Here is a 17,392-nt window from a genome sequence, read left to right as displayed (position 1 = left end):
AAAAAAAAATCGTATTGCTTTTACAATCAAAATATGATCATAATATTATCTACACTGTTATATTAGGACTGTGTCAAAAACAGAAGAAAACATGCATAACATTTAGGAAACCAAAACTGAAGTAATCTGTTTTATGTTTTTCTTTAGTGATTTTTGAGCTTCTTTTACAAAGTCTGGCTCTCGCGTATTTAGTCTTCGGGTATTTAATGGATCTGCTATCTCTGGAAGTAAGCACTCCACAAAAAAATGTTGTAGCTTTGACAGCATGAGTTTTTCCCAAATTTCTTTGTCGAACAAAATTCTTTCAACATGGAAATCATTTTTCGTAAGAACTACAAAGTCGTAATAATTTCTACTGCAGACGCCAAGTTGACCTTGAATCTGGTTAAAAAAAAAAAAAAAAAGTGGGTTTTCTTTAGACGCAAATCTCCAAGTTTTTCTTCGATACACGTTTTTTTTTTTCTTTTTTGAAATATAGTCCTTTAATTTATCGTCACCAGCTGAAAATAACCATTTAACTTCCAGCAAACCATCGTCTGCCACTAGTACATCTGGAGATATTCCGAGAAATGAAAAGCTTGGGTGCACAAAAAAAGCCACAATCTTCGACTTTGACATTTTTTAGTTTGGATTACATATTCTTAGCCACATTTTTCGTTAACTCGTCCAAACTGAACGGCTTTGGAATTTATCTCCCTGTGATACAAAATTTATTTTACTAGACAGTGACAGGATTTATGTGTTCTTTTTACCACAAAACCGAAACTATATGCTGTAAGTCTGTTCATAGAAGCATCCCTCCATTTAGTGTTCTCGTGTTGACCAACAGTACTTCCTTCTTTCCAACTCATGAATATTTTTTTATGTTGTTGCATCCCGATTCAGGTTTTCGAGGATAAACTTCATCTTTGTATCAAGTTTTTCAGGACTCAACACGTCTTCAGGACACAAAATGTCTTCAGCACTTGGACCATACTCCAAATCAGGACCAGGAGTGTTGTTTAGTCGTCTCTTTTTATTTGGAGGGCCATCTTCATACTGGAGACAGCTAATTTTTAAAACTGTTTGGAAGTATTTTCCTGGGCTTCGACCAAATTTGTTTTTCCATGGGATGAAGTGCCACCTAGGGCCTCTGACATGGGCCAGTCCAGCTCCCATACAACGAGCGTGATAAGAGCCTCTTTTAGCAAAGTTTACCCGTTTTCCACCTGAAAACTTAGCTAACATACTCATATATCGCTCAACCTGATTTTTATTTTTGTTAAGTACGAGTCTATCAGATTTCATTACCATAGGATCAAGAGCCTTTTCAATAGCTTCCATAATCCCCGACTCTTTCACAAATGTCACAAAATTTTCATTGGTATTTTTTCTTTTTCAGTATTCTACACGGCAGTTTTCGTGACAACCGAATACATGATGAGGACCATTTTTTATGTCAAGTTTTAATCGAACGATAGATGTACCAACAAGAGATGTTCCAGCAATTTCGATTGCTTTTCTAGCGCCGGATTTTAATCTTACTATTGTTGATTCAAGCAAACGACGCGCAGATGGTGGAAATGACATATTTCTGGAAAATTTGTGAAAATGGTTTTTTTTACAATGTGGTTTGCACACTCAATTTTTATGACTTCCCTTCCGTAAGGAACTCGCTGCTTTATTCTAAAGTAAACACTGAATCTCCGTCACCAAAATAAGTATTTTAACATGTGCTGCTCAACACTCCCGCAGAACCCTTCTACTATTTAAATTTGTTCCATTACAGTGCTTGGACCACTATAGTTTTTAAAGCAAAGATGTTCATTCACCTTTTTGTCTTTGAGTCTTGCAAATTCGCATGCGAAGCAATACTTCCTTTTCACTCCCAGGTACAAGAGTTGGTTTGTTTCGGCTCTGATAATGCAATTCTTAAAAAAAAAAAAAAAATGTTAACATGGACATTTTGACTGGATGTTGTAAGTACTGAAATATTTTATTTTAAGAACAACAGACTATAAAGGAAGCATTGGTGTAAACAGGAAGATAACTCACCACTCCACTTAAATTGAAACTATGTCAGTCAGTCCTCTTATTCCAGCCGCCGTCCCCTACGACACTAATATGTGGTGTATTATTTTCTACGTTCCCTATGGCAATAGCTAGTTTTTTTTCCATTCTCTATCATTTTCTTGGAAAGTTGTCTTTGCCGAAACTAAATTTTAAAAAAATCATCGTAGTAGTAACGTTAAGAAAACGTATGCAATTCACATGTACACATATTTCACTACACAAATCTATCACATTATAGGGTTGTGCGAATAGTGTATTTTGGTGGTCGAAAATTTTGAATCGAACAGGATTTTTTTTTAAATTTATTGCGAATAATTTCAAGGTCAAAAAATTATCTTACATTTTCACTTAGATAGATACATAACAATACAGAACACATGTAGTGAAAATAGTAATACCATATTAACTTTTGCAGACAAAGTGAAAATTGTACCATGTTTATTAACTATTGAAGCAATGTAAGCATCATTAATATGCACATTTCTCAGATAGAAATATTAAAAAGTGCAGTGTTGTACTTTTTAAAATTAAAATTAAAATCCAAATTCCATGACCGCAATGAATAACGGAGGGGTGGGGGGGAGTTGAGAATTTGTAAAATTTGAAGGAAGTAGGCTGGAAAATAACTTGTTGCACTCATGGGTGCCGCGTGTTGAGATCCTCTTCAAGAGAACTATAGGCCCTACTACCAGCCAGCTTGTGTTAGCTACCCAAGGTCGACGGCCTACTGTTGAGATTCAGCGCTTCGTTCCGTGTTGTCACTGAGCGTCCTCACACGTACATACCCACACCACTTGAGGCAGACATTCCTCCAGCTGCCCGAAAGTAGCGGCAATCTCCTGATAGTTCTGTAGATCTCTTTCCAGGAGTGTCACGTGAAGGCTGACATTTCACGAATGTGGTATCACGGTCGTGGGCGGCGAGTGCTAAGAGATGGTGTTATCATATTGTAACGCGTATATATATAAATGTTTTTGTATGTCAATCTGTTTAGTTTCGCTATTTAAAACGTGTTTATCTTAAAACGTTCATTGGTTACCAAAAAGTAATAAGTAGGTAGAAACCAGAGTCTATAACTGTAACTGCCATTTTTACTTCCACGTATTGTTATTATCATAACGAAAAAAGCAACCTTTTTGGCGGAGCGTCACAATACGACTGGGCACATAGCGGCGGTGAGGACTGCCATACACACAGTGTGTGAGGTAACATTGCGTGAAATATACCCTGCATTATTTGAATGCTGATATTGTTCCTGTAGATGCTAGCTACCAGACAAACGGTCACGTGTCACGGCTTGTTTTGGTATCAATTCAGGTCCTACATGTACTTGTAAGGTTATCAGTTTTTTTTTCATAAGACAGCCATCTACTAAGGGAAATAAATAGTTAGATATAACAGAGTATTATTTTCGTGCTAGAGAAGGTTGAATACGGATTCAAGAGAAAAAAACATTTTTTATTAGGTTAGATCGGGGATGGTCAAAACTAGTCCAAATGACAATAACGATGCTTTTACCTGGAATCGTGAAGTGTCGTATGATTAAGAGTCTACTGTATATCGGCAAATAAGCAATGACGACTATAATATCTTATGAAAAAAAGAGAAGTTTGGCTTCACCTGAGTAACAACCAGCAACTACAGATGTGCCTGTAAATATTAGCAATTTTAATCTTTGATATTCGACTTCCGAATGTGAATAGTTCATAAATAACTGCGCAACTATTCGTGTTTACGAATAACCGCACACCCCAATACATTTTCCATTTTTTTTGTGACTAATATTGGTATACTAAAATTAAATAAAATACTCATTTTTAGGCAACTAATAAGATTTTCAAACTGTTGTCTCATTGCTATGTGGATTCATTCAATGTAGCTTCCTAAGTAAAAACAAAATAATGCCTGATAAAGGGATTTATCTTTAAATTACATTCAGAAAGTCGTCTAAAAATTTACAATTATTCTTTCTCCTCCGAAGAACAGAACAACTTAAAATGTTATGTAATAATACAATGGTATATGTACCTACTGGCTGCTTAATCTACTGAGCCTTTTATTTAATGTAAACCTTAGCATGCAAGTATGAAATCCATTATGAAACTTTTCGCACAGCGGATCTAAGCTGTTCCATAATATGTAAAAAATATTTAACCTATCTAAGGTACAAGTTTCAAGTTTCCACTTTTGGTTCACATTGTCTTGAACTCCAACAAAAAATGAGGGGGGGGGGGGAGAGATCTCAGAGCTAGTGCACTGAGATTCTCAGGGTAGACGAATTAAGTAAAAATTATTGACGGAGTAACGAATGGTGCTAAGAAATTAAGTTTGCCGCTGAATATGGGTTTAATTCCCCAATGTAGCCATGTTAATTTTTTAAGTCTTACACATAGGAACTGAAATAATATATATTGAATTGTAAGGCACAATATTTTTATAAGCAGCAATTAATTTAAAAGATGGCTAATTGTAACTAACAATTTGGCTTGGACAGTATAATACTCACGTGAATGAAAACAATACAACCGAATTGAGAACCTCCTTTTTTAAGTCGGTTGAAAATTAACTTGTTTACATGCTTACCAAATCTAATTTTCCACGTAGAACTGTTTGTTTACTCTTACTTTTAAACTGAGGATTTTTTGCCTAACTTATACTTACATAAAAATAAACGCATTTCTTGAATCAGGATAGTTTAGTTTGCAAAGCGTCACTTGATCACATTTCAAATTTAAAAAATTGGAAGTTTTTGTAAAGCACATTATGGCACAAAATATTTTTTGCCCAAACACACTTTACAGTAAATGGAAGAAATAATTTAAACTATAAAAAATTTGGGTTCACCTTCTCTTCAAACCTTTCGCTTTTCGCAGCACATCCATGCATCTCTGAATTGATAGCACTGTTCTTAGCTTTCTTTTCGTCGTTGACACAGTACTCCGCACCATTCCGATTATTTACTGGCACGGAGGAGGTGGGGTCAGATTCCGTTAGCCGAGGATGGGTCCGAAGTAATGGCAACACGGCAGCCGGCTGCACGCTCCCGCGCGCAAGACAGGCGCAAGTGAACCTACTCGCGGCCAGAAAAAATAGCTGAAAATGCAAAATACGAAATATTTCTTGTTCTAATAAATTTAGCAGTATGCCACCGCTTACTTTTTTTGTCTTTACTTTAAAAGGAAAAATTTTGCAGACTCTAAATATTTGTATATCTTACAGCCTGTTTTTTAGACCACTTTTTCTGTTTTCCTTAATTTTAAAAACGTAAAATAAAATACTTATCAATATTTTTTCTACAATATTAATCTGACAGATGATTTCTGTTGTAAAACTGCAGCAAACAAGCCAAGTACGAAATTTTTATCTGAAAAATTGTAGAAGATGTAGAAAACACTTTTTAACCTACAATTCCCTATCAAGTCGCTGGACCAGGGACGGCCTTAAGAAGCCTACAGTTACACATGCAATAACTCACCCAAATGCATTCTTTTCCGTCCTTTGTGATGCGGGATGAGCAGAGGTCTGAGAGTGGTCGATTCGGGGTTGATGAGGGCCTCGACGCGATACGCCACCGGGTCGAAGGGGTGGAAGATGTTGAAGAATGCCGGACACGTGGGCAAGGTAAAGTCTTCCCCCAACATCTCGTTCCCTCGCACGGTCACAAACATGGCTGGAAAATATGAATAAAAACAAACCAACCAGTGTTAACTATTTTTTTTTTTTAATGATGTGTTTGGTATTTATAGTTTTCAATGCTCTCTTAAGTGTTGCATGCATTATGTCACACTGTTTCTTAAGAGTTGAATGACTCGCCTACTTCCCATTTGAAGAAACAGTGTCACAATAAAGGACAGAAGATTGCTAGCAAAACCTTTCTGGAAAATGATGTACTTGAAATATGGGGGGGGGAGGGTTTTTTTTTGCTTGGTTGGTAAAAAGTTCTAGAGGACTACGGTCACATGAACTCTTATCTTGACACTGGTGACATGTGCATTTAGCATGAAGTCTGTGGACAATTGTGATGTTTACACCCGCCCCTCAAAGTAACCTTGTTCAATTCTTTGACGTGAATTGTAATTTCCGTGCACAAAGGCAATACATAGTACTAAATGCAATGCAACGAATTAATGCAACAAATCAACTATGTAGCGATATTTTACTCTTTCCTTAATAGCAATTTGCTTCCATCATTGCATACTTATCACATCACCAATAACGCCCGTGTGTTTAGTGTTCAGTGAACGTTTATTTTACGCCATCCCGCATGTCAGTAGGGGCTCTGGAGTAAAGCTAGAAGCTTTCAGGGCTAGTTTACCTCAATCCTACTTGGATGTGCTAGTGGCAAATCATGGCAGACATGCAGTTAGTAAACAACAGTGTCGGGAATTACGTTAATAGGTTAAATAATCTTTTTAATAAAAGAAAAAGTTGAATTTAAGCTTTTTAAGGTCTTATTGAAACTGAAATCAATCTCCTATATTAATAACATTATTTTTTAACTCAGAAATTTTTTATTGCCTACTTAGGAATGCTATACTCAAGATATATTATGTAAACAATGTGGTACGTGAATTTTTTAAATTTAATTTCAGGTTGTTTGGTTTTAACATTGTAAGAAGGTTAGGCACTGACCTACCCTAACATTGATTCTTTAGCATGGGGTTTTGAGAAGATAAAAAAATATTTATTCTTGTGTTATGTTTCGTATTGAAATATTTGTCTCTGCATTCCTTAAATGTTTTTCTATAACTCCTTTGTTTCTGTTGGTGATTTCTGGCAGAGATAATTTATAAATTTAAGTTTAAGCCGGGTTTTGGGAAGAAGGAGTAAGGAAGGGTCGTCCAGCTGGCGCCAAGAGGTGTTTGAAAGTGTTGTGGTGTGACCTAGTTAGCTGTGATTGGCCAAGTGATGTTTCACTTAATTTGAGAGAAAATTGCTGTAGGCTGCCGCCATATTGTGTCGGAACTATTTCTTTATAGGTTGCCAGAAGTTATTGCAAGCTGTTAAATAATGGTAAAGTAAATGAATTTGTGGTTTAAAATCTTGTATCTTTTTTTGTTAAACTTATGTTACTTTGAAATGTATATTTGGTTGAAGTAAGTGCAAATATTGACCGCGGAAGGATATGGAACTTTGTCTTTGGAGCGAGAGAGAGGCTTGTAACGGTGTTTTGGAAGGAGCTGTGAAAAGGTGGTGAAAATAAAGCTTTTCTTTTGTAGTTGGGCATTATTAAATTTATTACTGGAGAGTTACCCACTACAACATGTTATTCAACATTTATTTTAATGTACTTCTAATATATTTTAAACATGTATTTTTTACTGTAAATTAATTTTAAAAGGGGCAGTACTGATTAAAATGGTAGATGGAAGACAAATTTTGATTAACATAATTTCTTATGGGAAAAACGTATTTGATTAGCGCTCTGTTTTTCTGGAATTAATTAGAGCATTAGTACTTCTAGGGGCGGGTGGACAGTGTTTATTAAGTAAGTGGTCCGAGCCTAATAGAGTGTGTGCCAATATCTTAACCCAGTGCAGGCAACACACACTCCTTACACTACACTAAACACTGTACCGTAATCCCTCACCGATTGGGGAGCCGAGGGCAAAGAAGGCACTGGGATGGAACTTGATCTGGGGGTAGGTGATGTACGGCTGGCCGGTGCCGGCTCTGCCCATGACATAGCTCATGCGCTGACACAACTTCCGCTCTTCTGGGGGAACCTTCCTGACTGCGTCCTCGTCCCCAATCACTTCTGCACCCTGCCGGGCACAAAATACGGCCATGTTGCTTCCAACAACTAGGCTGGAGAGCTGTTTCAACATAAATGGCTGATAAGAATATAAGTATATCAAAGTTAAAAAGCAAAGACTCAAAAGCTTGAGAAGAAATATACACAGTTTTAAAGAGATTGAAAAAAAAATAATCTATATACATACAGTAAGAAATCACAGTATCAGAAAAAAATTAAGATATTTAAATTAATTTTTTGGAGTATTCAACTGAACAAAGTTAAAAATTAAGGCCTAGCTAGTTTAACTTTTTTTCCTTTCAAGATGGTTACTTATTATTTAATGGTTTAATGCAATATATAAAAACTCAAATTAGCCAAATAATAAGGAAATTAATTAACATAGTTAAAAATATATGATTCAGCAGCATAATAACACTTAAGATTCAATGAACTGAATAATTAAACGTAGGCTAATTTTATGATTATATCATAAACAAAACCTACATTGAAGCAGAAATACTTTTTATATTATGAACTACTTTTTCAAACTAACATAACGGAAAATTCATTCTCATTAAATCCAAAATTGCACAGAATATTTTCTTTTTTTATACTAAGGAAACTTTGCTCTGTTTTTTTCAATAAACCTCCAATATTTTCATGTATTTCAGTATTTTTATTATTAATTGACAGCAACATATTTATTTCTATTCTGATATGTAGCTGCTTTGGTCAGCAACTGCATTTGCTGGTTTTTCTGTCAGCATGTTGGGTACTGTGTATAGTAATTAATTTTTTCTTCTCTTGTGCTATGGAAACTGTTATGGGTATGACAGAAGGTATAGCAGAAATTAGGGTGGGCTTTTGAAAATATTCCTGTATCATGTTCAGCAAGAGAAAGGAATATAATTTTTATAGTACCATCAGAACCACATTCTTAATGAGTATGGCTTAGGATGTAAATAGTAATTACACTAGTTATTATGTCCGTCTACCTTCTAATAACTAAGAAAAACTTGGGTGTCAAATCAACCGCTAACACAAAGTAGCACAACTTGTTAACAGCACTGTACACGTTCCAGCTTACAATAGAGCACGAGTCATCTCCATCAGCTGGTGCGTCAGAGTTCAGCTCAGCGGGTCGCACCTTCTGGTGGCACAACATGTCAAAGAGGATCACAGAGCCCAGGCTGTGGCCCACCAGCGACACCCCTCCCTCGTAGCTGGGGTTCCTCTCAAGGAACTTCTCGTAAATGCGGTTCAGCTCGTTTCCGACCGTGTCCATTATCGTCTGCAACAAAAAAAATTACCTCTGTCATTCACACCCACAATTTTATTAGGCATCAGGAAACTTTCCATGAAAGTTTCAAACTTAACTATCAACCTACAAAATATTTTTACTTTATTAGATAGTTTATCTCACTAAAATAAGACAGAAAAAAATTATAAATTTTTGTATTTAATGTATTCCGGAGGGTTTTTTACTATTATACAAGGAAGTGCTAAGATGCTAAATAGTAAATACATTGTATTTCATTATAAAACACATTAAAACTAAAACCATTGTACAAGAAGTCAGAATTGAACCTCCCTAATTCAAAAAATTCATAAAACACTTCTAAGACAAATACATGTACAGTGACAGGTGGTATATGTTAAGATTAGCTGTCAAAATTTGAAATGACATATGAAAAGGAAGGTGACAGCATTGACGTTTTCTTTTGTTACAGGTGTTAAAAATGGCAATAAATGTTTAAAGATTGCAAACAGTGGTGGTACGCAGAAATGGGGTCCATAATCTCTGTTCGAAGACATTTCCATGCAGTGTATCAGAGGAACAAACTGAATAGGGAATTCACACACAGTTGGATTGGCCTTCCCGGTCATTTGACATTATTCCTCTCAATTTCTCTCTATAATGGTATGTTAAAGGAAAAGTGTATGCCACCAAAGTGACAACTATGGACTACGGAACAGCTTCATGGAAGGATCAGAGATGCTCTTGTGATGGTAACCCCACGCATGCTACAGGCAACCTGGTGGGAATTGGACAATTGGCTCGACATCCTACGTGTAACTCAGGCTCATGTTGAAGTGGTCCGACTGCAAAACCAAAAAAATTTAATAATACTGTGTGTTTAGTGGTGTAGAAATATTATTATATATGTGTTGGACTACAGCCGGTTGAAATTAGGGATGTTTTATTTGCATACCCTGATTTCATTATAAAATAATCTCTCTATAAATAGTAAACTAATATATTTTTATTTTTTGATAGTGTTTTGAAATGCAAACTTACCAACATTGACTTTTTTTTAACAACATAACTGCCCAGCTAAAACATAACCGCCAGGCAGTTGAAAACAGTTTTTTTATAATATCTTAGAAGTACAGGTACTGAAAACAGTTTTTTTTTAACAATTATGCTTGCATTGTGCTACTAAACTTAAATATACAGACATTATAGGCCCTTGCCATAATTGCCCTGTGCCAGAATTTCCCCACGGCACCCTATTATGGATTTCTCGAAACAGTGCTAATGTTTTTAATGTTTAGTACGGTACCAATGTTACATATTGTTTTTTTTATGCTTTCGGACAGCCAGGTACGACAAACAATCAAATATTTTTGCTTGAAAATGTTGAACTAGTACAAAAATAATCTAACTTAATGGATGTGAAACACCCTTTAAAATTTGTAGAAACATTTCTAATGCTGTAAAATTTAAATTTTTCATTTAAGTAGATTAAACTATTTAAAAGGAATAAGAAGTTTTATCTAAAATTGTTCAAAATAATTAAATGTGTATTATTATATATTAAAGTGTTTTCTGACACTGCATGTTTCAGGAAAATCTACAATATATTTTACTGTCTAAAATACGTACTGCAGCATCAAGTCAGGTAACATGATTAACATGACAGAAAAACTATTTACAATACTTCTAAACATTATTTTTAAAAACTATGCTCTTCAATTTGTAAAAACCTAAAATTTAGAGATTTGTACTTGTATAAGTCACCACCTTCACCAAGTAGCTTATTGGTACAAGTGAAAAATAACAACAATATTAATAAAAAAAATTTGTACATAATTTAATTATATTCCTAGACAAAGACTAACTTTACTGAGAATATATGGTTATAAAAGGTCAACAAAAAAAAGTAAATAACGGAAACAATTTTTTAATAGATTTACTGAAATATAGAAATCCAAAAATCACAATACCACCTAACTGGGTTTGTTAATTTAATAAAATGTTGAGAAAATTATACTTTATTTAAAAATTACAAAAGGATATTTTTATTTCTGACTTATAATATATTGTGAAAAAAAATTCCCAAGAAGTTGTGAAAAACAGACTACAGCATGCAAGTTGTGCTATCAAAAGTAGGGGTCTGAAAGTATTTGAAAAATTTTGAATTCAAATTGAATAATTTTATATTTCAAATCTAATTTTTTTTATTTTTTATTTATTTTTTAATATTTTACACTGCAAGTGGGTTATTTCACAAAAAGTTTAAATTAAAAGGAGTGGAAAATGTACAAAACTAAAACAAGATTTATTCACTAATTATTATTTGTTTTCTGAACATTTTTATCATTTCTTCTAGGAACTCCTGTAAATTGAGGAAAATATATAGTTTCACTGTATTATTAAATTTGATTAACAAATGTTTTGATTAAAAAAAAAAAAAACTCTGTGTTGATGGAAGCACACCTGGCAGTAGACGGGGCTGGTGTAGAACAGGATGTCGAGCAGGGTGTCGTTGGTGAAGTGGCGCAGCTTGGGGATGCTGCGCAGGGTGATGTTCCGCAGCTTGCGGTCGATGCCCGTCGCCTCGCCGTGCAAGGTGGAGTGCCACGACACGGGCAGCACCTCCACGCGGCTGGCCACGCCCCGCTCGAACGACGAGCTGAAGTGCGACTGCACCAGCTGCTGGGACAGGCTCCGGAAATCCTCCACTGGCAACAGGCGCGCCGACGTGTTCGGTTCACACCAGCCGGATAGTGCCCACATAGACAGTACAGTGAACTGTCTGTAAGCCGGTACATTCAGCACTGCAGCTGTGCCGAATTAGCAATTTCGCCAGGTTACCGAACGTCAATGTAGTTTTAAACGGAATTACCAAATGTTAAAAACGTGAAAGGTCAAATACAACCCACTATCAAAAAAGGAAACACTGTGACAAAACTAAAAAAAAAAAAACACCAGCACCACAGTATGCATGCCGGCAGCTGGAATCCACAGAATAAATAATCTGAACACAAGTGGCACGATTGGTGTCTGATCACAGAATGTGCTGGATTAAAGACGCACTTACTTGGAAACATTTCCACACAGCTTTCCAAACGTTATAAACAAACTTTATCTGCATTTAAATGCACGCATATTATTTTGCTGATTTAAATTGTAACAAGAACTACAAATGTGCACACATTTTTAGCGTTTCATATTTAAATCTTCCAGTACTTCTAACCATTTATTTCATTTAAGAGTGCAAATGATCAGTCACACCATGTGAGTACCTTCCAGATCTCAGATAATTCATGTATGAGGTACTACTATCAATGCACATAGCCATTGCACCATTCAAAATCTCTTAAGATTATACTTGGAAACACACATTTTAGTGTTTCAAAGACTCAATCCGAGATCCAAGCAGTGTTTTCTACCACTAAAAAATATAACTATGTAACGGTCAATTATTTACGTTCATGCTATCAATTTAACAATCATTAGTTTCAATGATAAAAATTTTTTTAAGAAAACTTATAACTTTAAGTCACCTGTGTTATAGATTTATAAATTTGTCTTATAAGCAACACACATTTTCTTCAGATTATGCATCTTCAAACATTCCACTTGATCTTTGTTTTTTACTATGTTGAGATCAAAGTTTACAGTTAAGACAAAATAAGACAGAAAAAAAATTCTCTCCAAATTACATCATTTTCTATTGATGGCTGCTTATCAACAGAAGAATTTTAGAAAAATTGTTGTTTTGTACTTATTCACACAACATTTGCAACTAGTATCAAAGAATCCAAGATAAAAAATTTGGTAGTTCCATTCGCGCAACACATTTTCAGTGTAATCTTAGTTAAATCCAAGATTGAGTTGGACTAGAATCGTTTTATCTCAGATTGAGTCGGGTGCTCATGCAACAAGTCAAAAGTAATACAAGAAAACTACAATGCTAATAAAAAAACCTACAGGAAAAATGCTACATACGTCATGTATTAGCTGAAAATTTAAAATTCACATAAAAATTAAACTTTGCAACTACATTTTAGCAGATCAACAGGGTAATAGACTAGCAATTAATATATATTTATTTTGTTCATGTTTCTATGCAAATAAAATTATTTCATTGATGATAAAATAGACTTATACATAAAACTAATTAGTTTTTAATTCACATCTTTTGGTTGAGAATTGATGTAACATAATTAATTCTGTATTTCAAATTTCTACAAAATTTCAACAGCATTTCCTTTCTGACAGCAAAAAAAAAAAAAAAATATTACGTAATAACTCACAAAAAAATATTTAAATATCATTTCATATTTTTATTTGCAACCGAAATTCATTTCCTTGTAATAAGTGTGTTAATAAACATCTACATCCGACTTTAAAAAAAGTTTTTTCAACAAGAAACAAAAAATACTGACATTGTGATTCCATCAGAAAATGCAGATGTGGAATGAACATGGCGACGAACACGGAGAGCGTACTTACCCACTTCCTCGACCTTCCTGAACTTGAGGTCGCACACAGAGCCAATGCCATGCACCACAAACAGCAGGTGATCAATTTTATCAGACTCTCCTTCTTCGATGTGAAACTCGTCCACCCCTCGCTTCACGGTGCGTGGCCTCTGGGGAGGTTGCTGAACAACACAAATTATCCTCATGCACTCTCAGACAATTTGATCCTGAACCCACATAATGCACTTATATGCTCCATCCAGGATACGGTGAAGCTTTTTAGACAAGTGCTTCAACAAACATTCCGATGATAGCTGAGTATTCTTATACAAATAACTAAATAAATACTGATACACAATTAGTTAGTGTGGTGCTAATGAATCTGTGTTTGTTTTAAAATTCCCTCATTTATTCCGGCCATTTTATAGACCAAAACCTGTAGTGTTCCTATGGAAAAAAAAAAAACAATATGTATAAATTTTTGTGCTGCTTCTCAACACTTCCTAAGTCATTTTTAGATTTTTAATGTCTTGAAAAAACTTTTGTTTGAACATAAAAAGAAAGCCTGGAAACTATGCACAAAGTGATTTACTTACATCACACTCTGAGCCATCATCACAGAAATACTTGACACACCAGCATTGCAATAAAATTAGATTAAACCCCAATACAAAGTACATTTTACCATTCAATAGGTTTGTGATACAGGCTGAGCCTTTATATATTTGTATAGTCCTATATTTCCCCAATTTTTAGAGATATTCATAATCCCTCACTATTTCAGGTTTTCTCTGTTTTCCCTGTTCACATCACAATATTGAACTGAATTGAAGTCTGAATGTTTGCTGAAGCATTTGTCAGTCTCTCACATTATTTTTAAAGCAGTGTAAATCACAAGCCAATAAACGACAGGATCAAACCAAGCCCAAAGTTGTACATCTATTGAACCAACTTAATTTCCAGCACTAAAACTACTGGGAAAAGCAAGGAAGTACAATAACTGTACTCACAGGACCACCCCAAGCATCAGGCATCATCGAGTTGGGGTAGTGAACTATATCGTTGAACCCGCGAAGCACTATTTCCTCGCCGTTGGGGAGTTCCACTCGTTTCCCCCACGTGTTCGTCGTCACCGCCACCTTGTACTCCTCCTCCAACCGCGTCGATATGTTTTCTTCATAGGGGATGTAGCGTGATTCCAGCATGCTCTTGGAGAACCATGAGCAACGCCGCACTTCGTGGGGTGGCTCGTCCCAGTACACAGCCAGCCTCTCACGTCGCAGGATGTTAACGTCGTAGCGACCACCGTTCGTCGCGACAACAGTGTCTGGTGATATGTCAGCTGGAAGACACAACGCCTCATTGCTTGCTAATTTGCCCCCATCACTAGTTAAATGAATTCAACTAATAATAATATTTACTTCATCCCTTTACACACACAATTAAATTTGATTGAGTAAATAATAGAAGAACAACAAATCAAATAATGCACCATCTGCCTGGAATTAAAATGCAAAAATTACATCCTACCCATTAATTACCAATTATTATTTCTACATAAGTCGCAGACACATGGCGAACATTTGGCCATTTTGTACTTAGCACAGCCTATCTTCACTTCACATGTGTTGATGTTGAAACTTGTGTGTGTTGATGTTGAAACTTGTATCTTTCAATATTCAGATAAATACCATTTCCTCAATAACTGTAAAACCTTATCATTTGGTGTGGTATTATTGTAATTTCTAGTAACAAAACATTAAATAAATAATATTAAATAACTTAACCTACCAAAAACTAATTATGTCTCTGTTTAGAGTACAAACTTACTGCAAATGAATGCAGATTTGTGTACCACTATACACACAAGCTCTGCTCAGCATCCCTCAATTACATTTCTTTTCAAAATTATGTAATGCTACCAGGTGGCATACAGTTTTAGCAGTTCTTTAGTTACTGCTAGGTAAATATGTGTATGTTGACCAAAACAAATGTAAGAATAATAATTTAAATTATTGTTTAGAAAAGTAGAAATTTCTCGACTAAGAATGTTTTCCTATAATCAAATAATAATTTTTTATCAGTTAAAAATTTGGTGAAACAAGGTGGGGTAGATTCTTGTATCAAAATTAAATTTTCATGTTGTTTATTTAATCCTCCCACTCTAAAAAAAACACACTTTGGGCCAGCTGGGAGGGACACTAAAGCAACTTACTACTCAGTGCTGCTTTATTTTGATGCAATTCATACAGATCAAACTTCAAATAAACTGCAACCCAAAATATTCCACTATCCTATCCTACTTGTCCTAATGTGTCGGTGTACACTTATCTATGTTTAAGTAATGTTGTAAGCCCCCTTAGTTTATTAAATTGTACAAAAATTTGAAAGTTCATATCAGAAAACCATATCAGAACATGAATAATACGAGGCAACATATCTTTAATAACCATTAAAAAATATTTAAAAAAGAAAGTGTTGAGCATAGAATAAATTCTCATGGTGACTCATTTTTTAATAACTTTTTTTTTAATGCTTGGTACAGGACTCTCAAATCTCTTTCTGGTTATACTGCTATTACAATTTTTGATGTGACTAAACCATTATTGATGAAAAATTTCACATTTCCAAATAATTTTAACTGAATGCTTGAAGGCCTGTAATTTGATGTGGTAGGTACCAAATTTAATTCTTGGTACCAAAGTGCTTGGTAACAAAACTGATCTTGACAAATCAAATTTAAATCTAAAAGTATTTTCAAAATGTTGAAAATCACTTCAATCCTTTAGTAACTTAGTTCACATGCCATACACTATTATATAACCAGATAACTAAGAATTAACATTTAAAACATAATAGATTTCCAACAAATTTGTGTGAATAACACATGACTACAACTCACTTGAAGTAAATGCATCCTCTAAGGCTAAAGAGTCCTTCATGGAGAAAGGATTCCAAAACACTTTGCCTTCCACTTCGGTCTTCAGGAACCAGTGATGGTATACTTGTCGGTACATCAATCCGCTCAAGCCTGGACTCTGCAATGCAATAAAATTACACTGCATATCTACCAAATCAATCATATATATGTTATTTCACTGATGCTAACAAAAACATGAATGTATTATTTATTTAAAAAAATGATAGTATAAGTGTAATAATATAATCATCTCTTTTGCTACAACAACTAGTTCAGTTTTTAAACATGGCTAATAATATTTTCAGCAATAATTAATCTATGTTCTTTAAATGATTCATGCAATGTGGAATTTTGATTTAATAAAATTTCTTGGACATAGGCTATTGCAGTTTTGCACTGTTTGTCAAGGAAAAATTCAAGAATGGTAATTAAGAAATGAAAATGAAAACAAACCAACAGAGAACAAGCCTAAACCAGCTGATGTCAAACAGATAAACCCAACTATGTACCTAAACAGGAATTGTGGACAACATGATGATGACAACACCAACGAACACAGTAGGTTTCCTATGACAAAAAAAAGTTGCCGCATTTTGGGAACTGGCATCTGTTCCGTTATCAGGCACAAACAGACATATCAATCGGACAGTGGAACATCGCAACTGTTTTTTCATAGGAAACATACTGTGTTCGTCAGTTTGTTGTTGTTGTTGTTGTTGTTGTTGTTGTTGTTGTTGTTGTTGTTGTTTTTGTTGTTGTTGTTGTTGTCCATAACATTTCTTTACTTTCATCGTTGTGTTTATAAATTTTCTGCGTTGTCCAGGTTTTTTGTTTGCCAGCATTTACTGTTATTTTTGAAACTGTTTAGTTGTTGTTAGCTTACTGTGTTCATCTGTGCTGTTATTTTTTTATGACTAAATTCCTCCCACAGAATTCTTGTGCTGTCTCATTTTAAGTCTGAATGTATTTGT

At 34.8% G+C, this 17,392-nt stretch overlaps 1 protein-coding gene across 3 annotated transcripts in view; it reads right to left on the bottom strand.

The window, feature by feature from the left end:
* LOC134530602 (SEC23-interacting protein) overlaps window positions 1-17,392 on the bottom strand; it is a 90,921-nt gene that overhangs the window by 16,681 nt on the left and 56,848 nt on the right. For all 3 annotated transcript variants that reach the window (XM_063365584.1, XM_063365585.1, XM_063365586.1), the window contains 7 exons: window positions 16,404-16,539; window positions 14,512-14,843; window positions 13,533-13,683; window positions 11,511-11,755; window positions 8,877-9,080; window positions 7,643-7,817; window positions 5,528-5,722 (listed from right to left, as the gene is read on the bottom strand). In XM_063365584.1, the coding sequence (XP_063221654.1) occupies window positions 5,528-5,722; window positions 7,643-7,817; window positions 8,877-9,080; window positions 11,511-11,755; window positions 13,533-13,683; window positions 14,512-14,843; window positions 16,404-16,539 (1,438 nt within the window). The remainder of the gene's footprint in view (window positions 1-5,527; window positions 5,723-7,642; window positions 7,818-8,876; window positions 9,081-11,510; window positions 11,756-13,532; window positions 13,684-14,511; window positions 14,844-16,403; window positions 16,540-17,392) is intronic.

Source organism: Bacillus rossius, chromosome 3 (genome assembly GCF_032445375.1).
Source record: "Bacillus rossius redtenbacheri isolate Brsri chromosome 3, Brsri_v3, whole genome shotgun sequence".
NCBI lineage: Eukaryota > Metazoa > Arthropoda > Insecta > Phasmatodea > Bacillidae > Bacillus > Bacillus rossius.
Note: the sequence above shows the minus strand (reverse complement) of the source record. Positions and strands in the feature narration are given on the sequence as shown.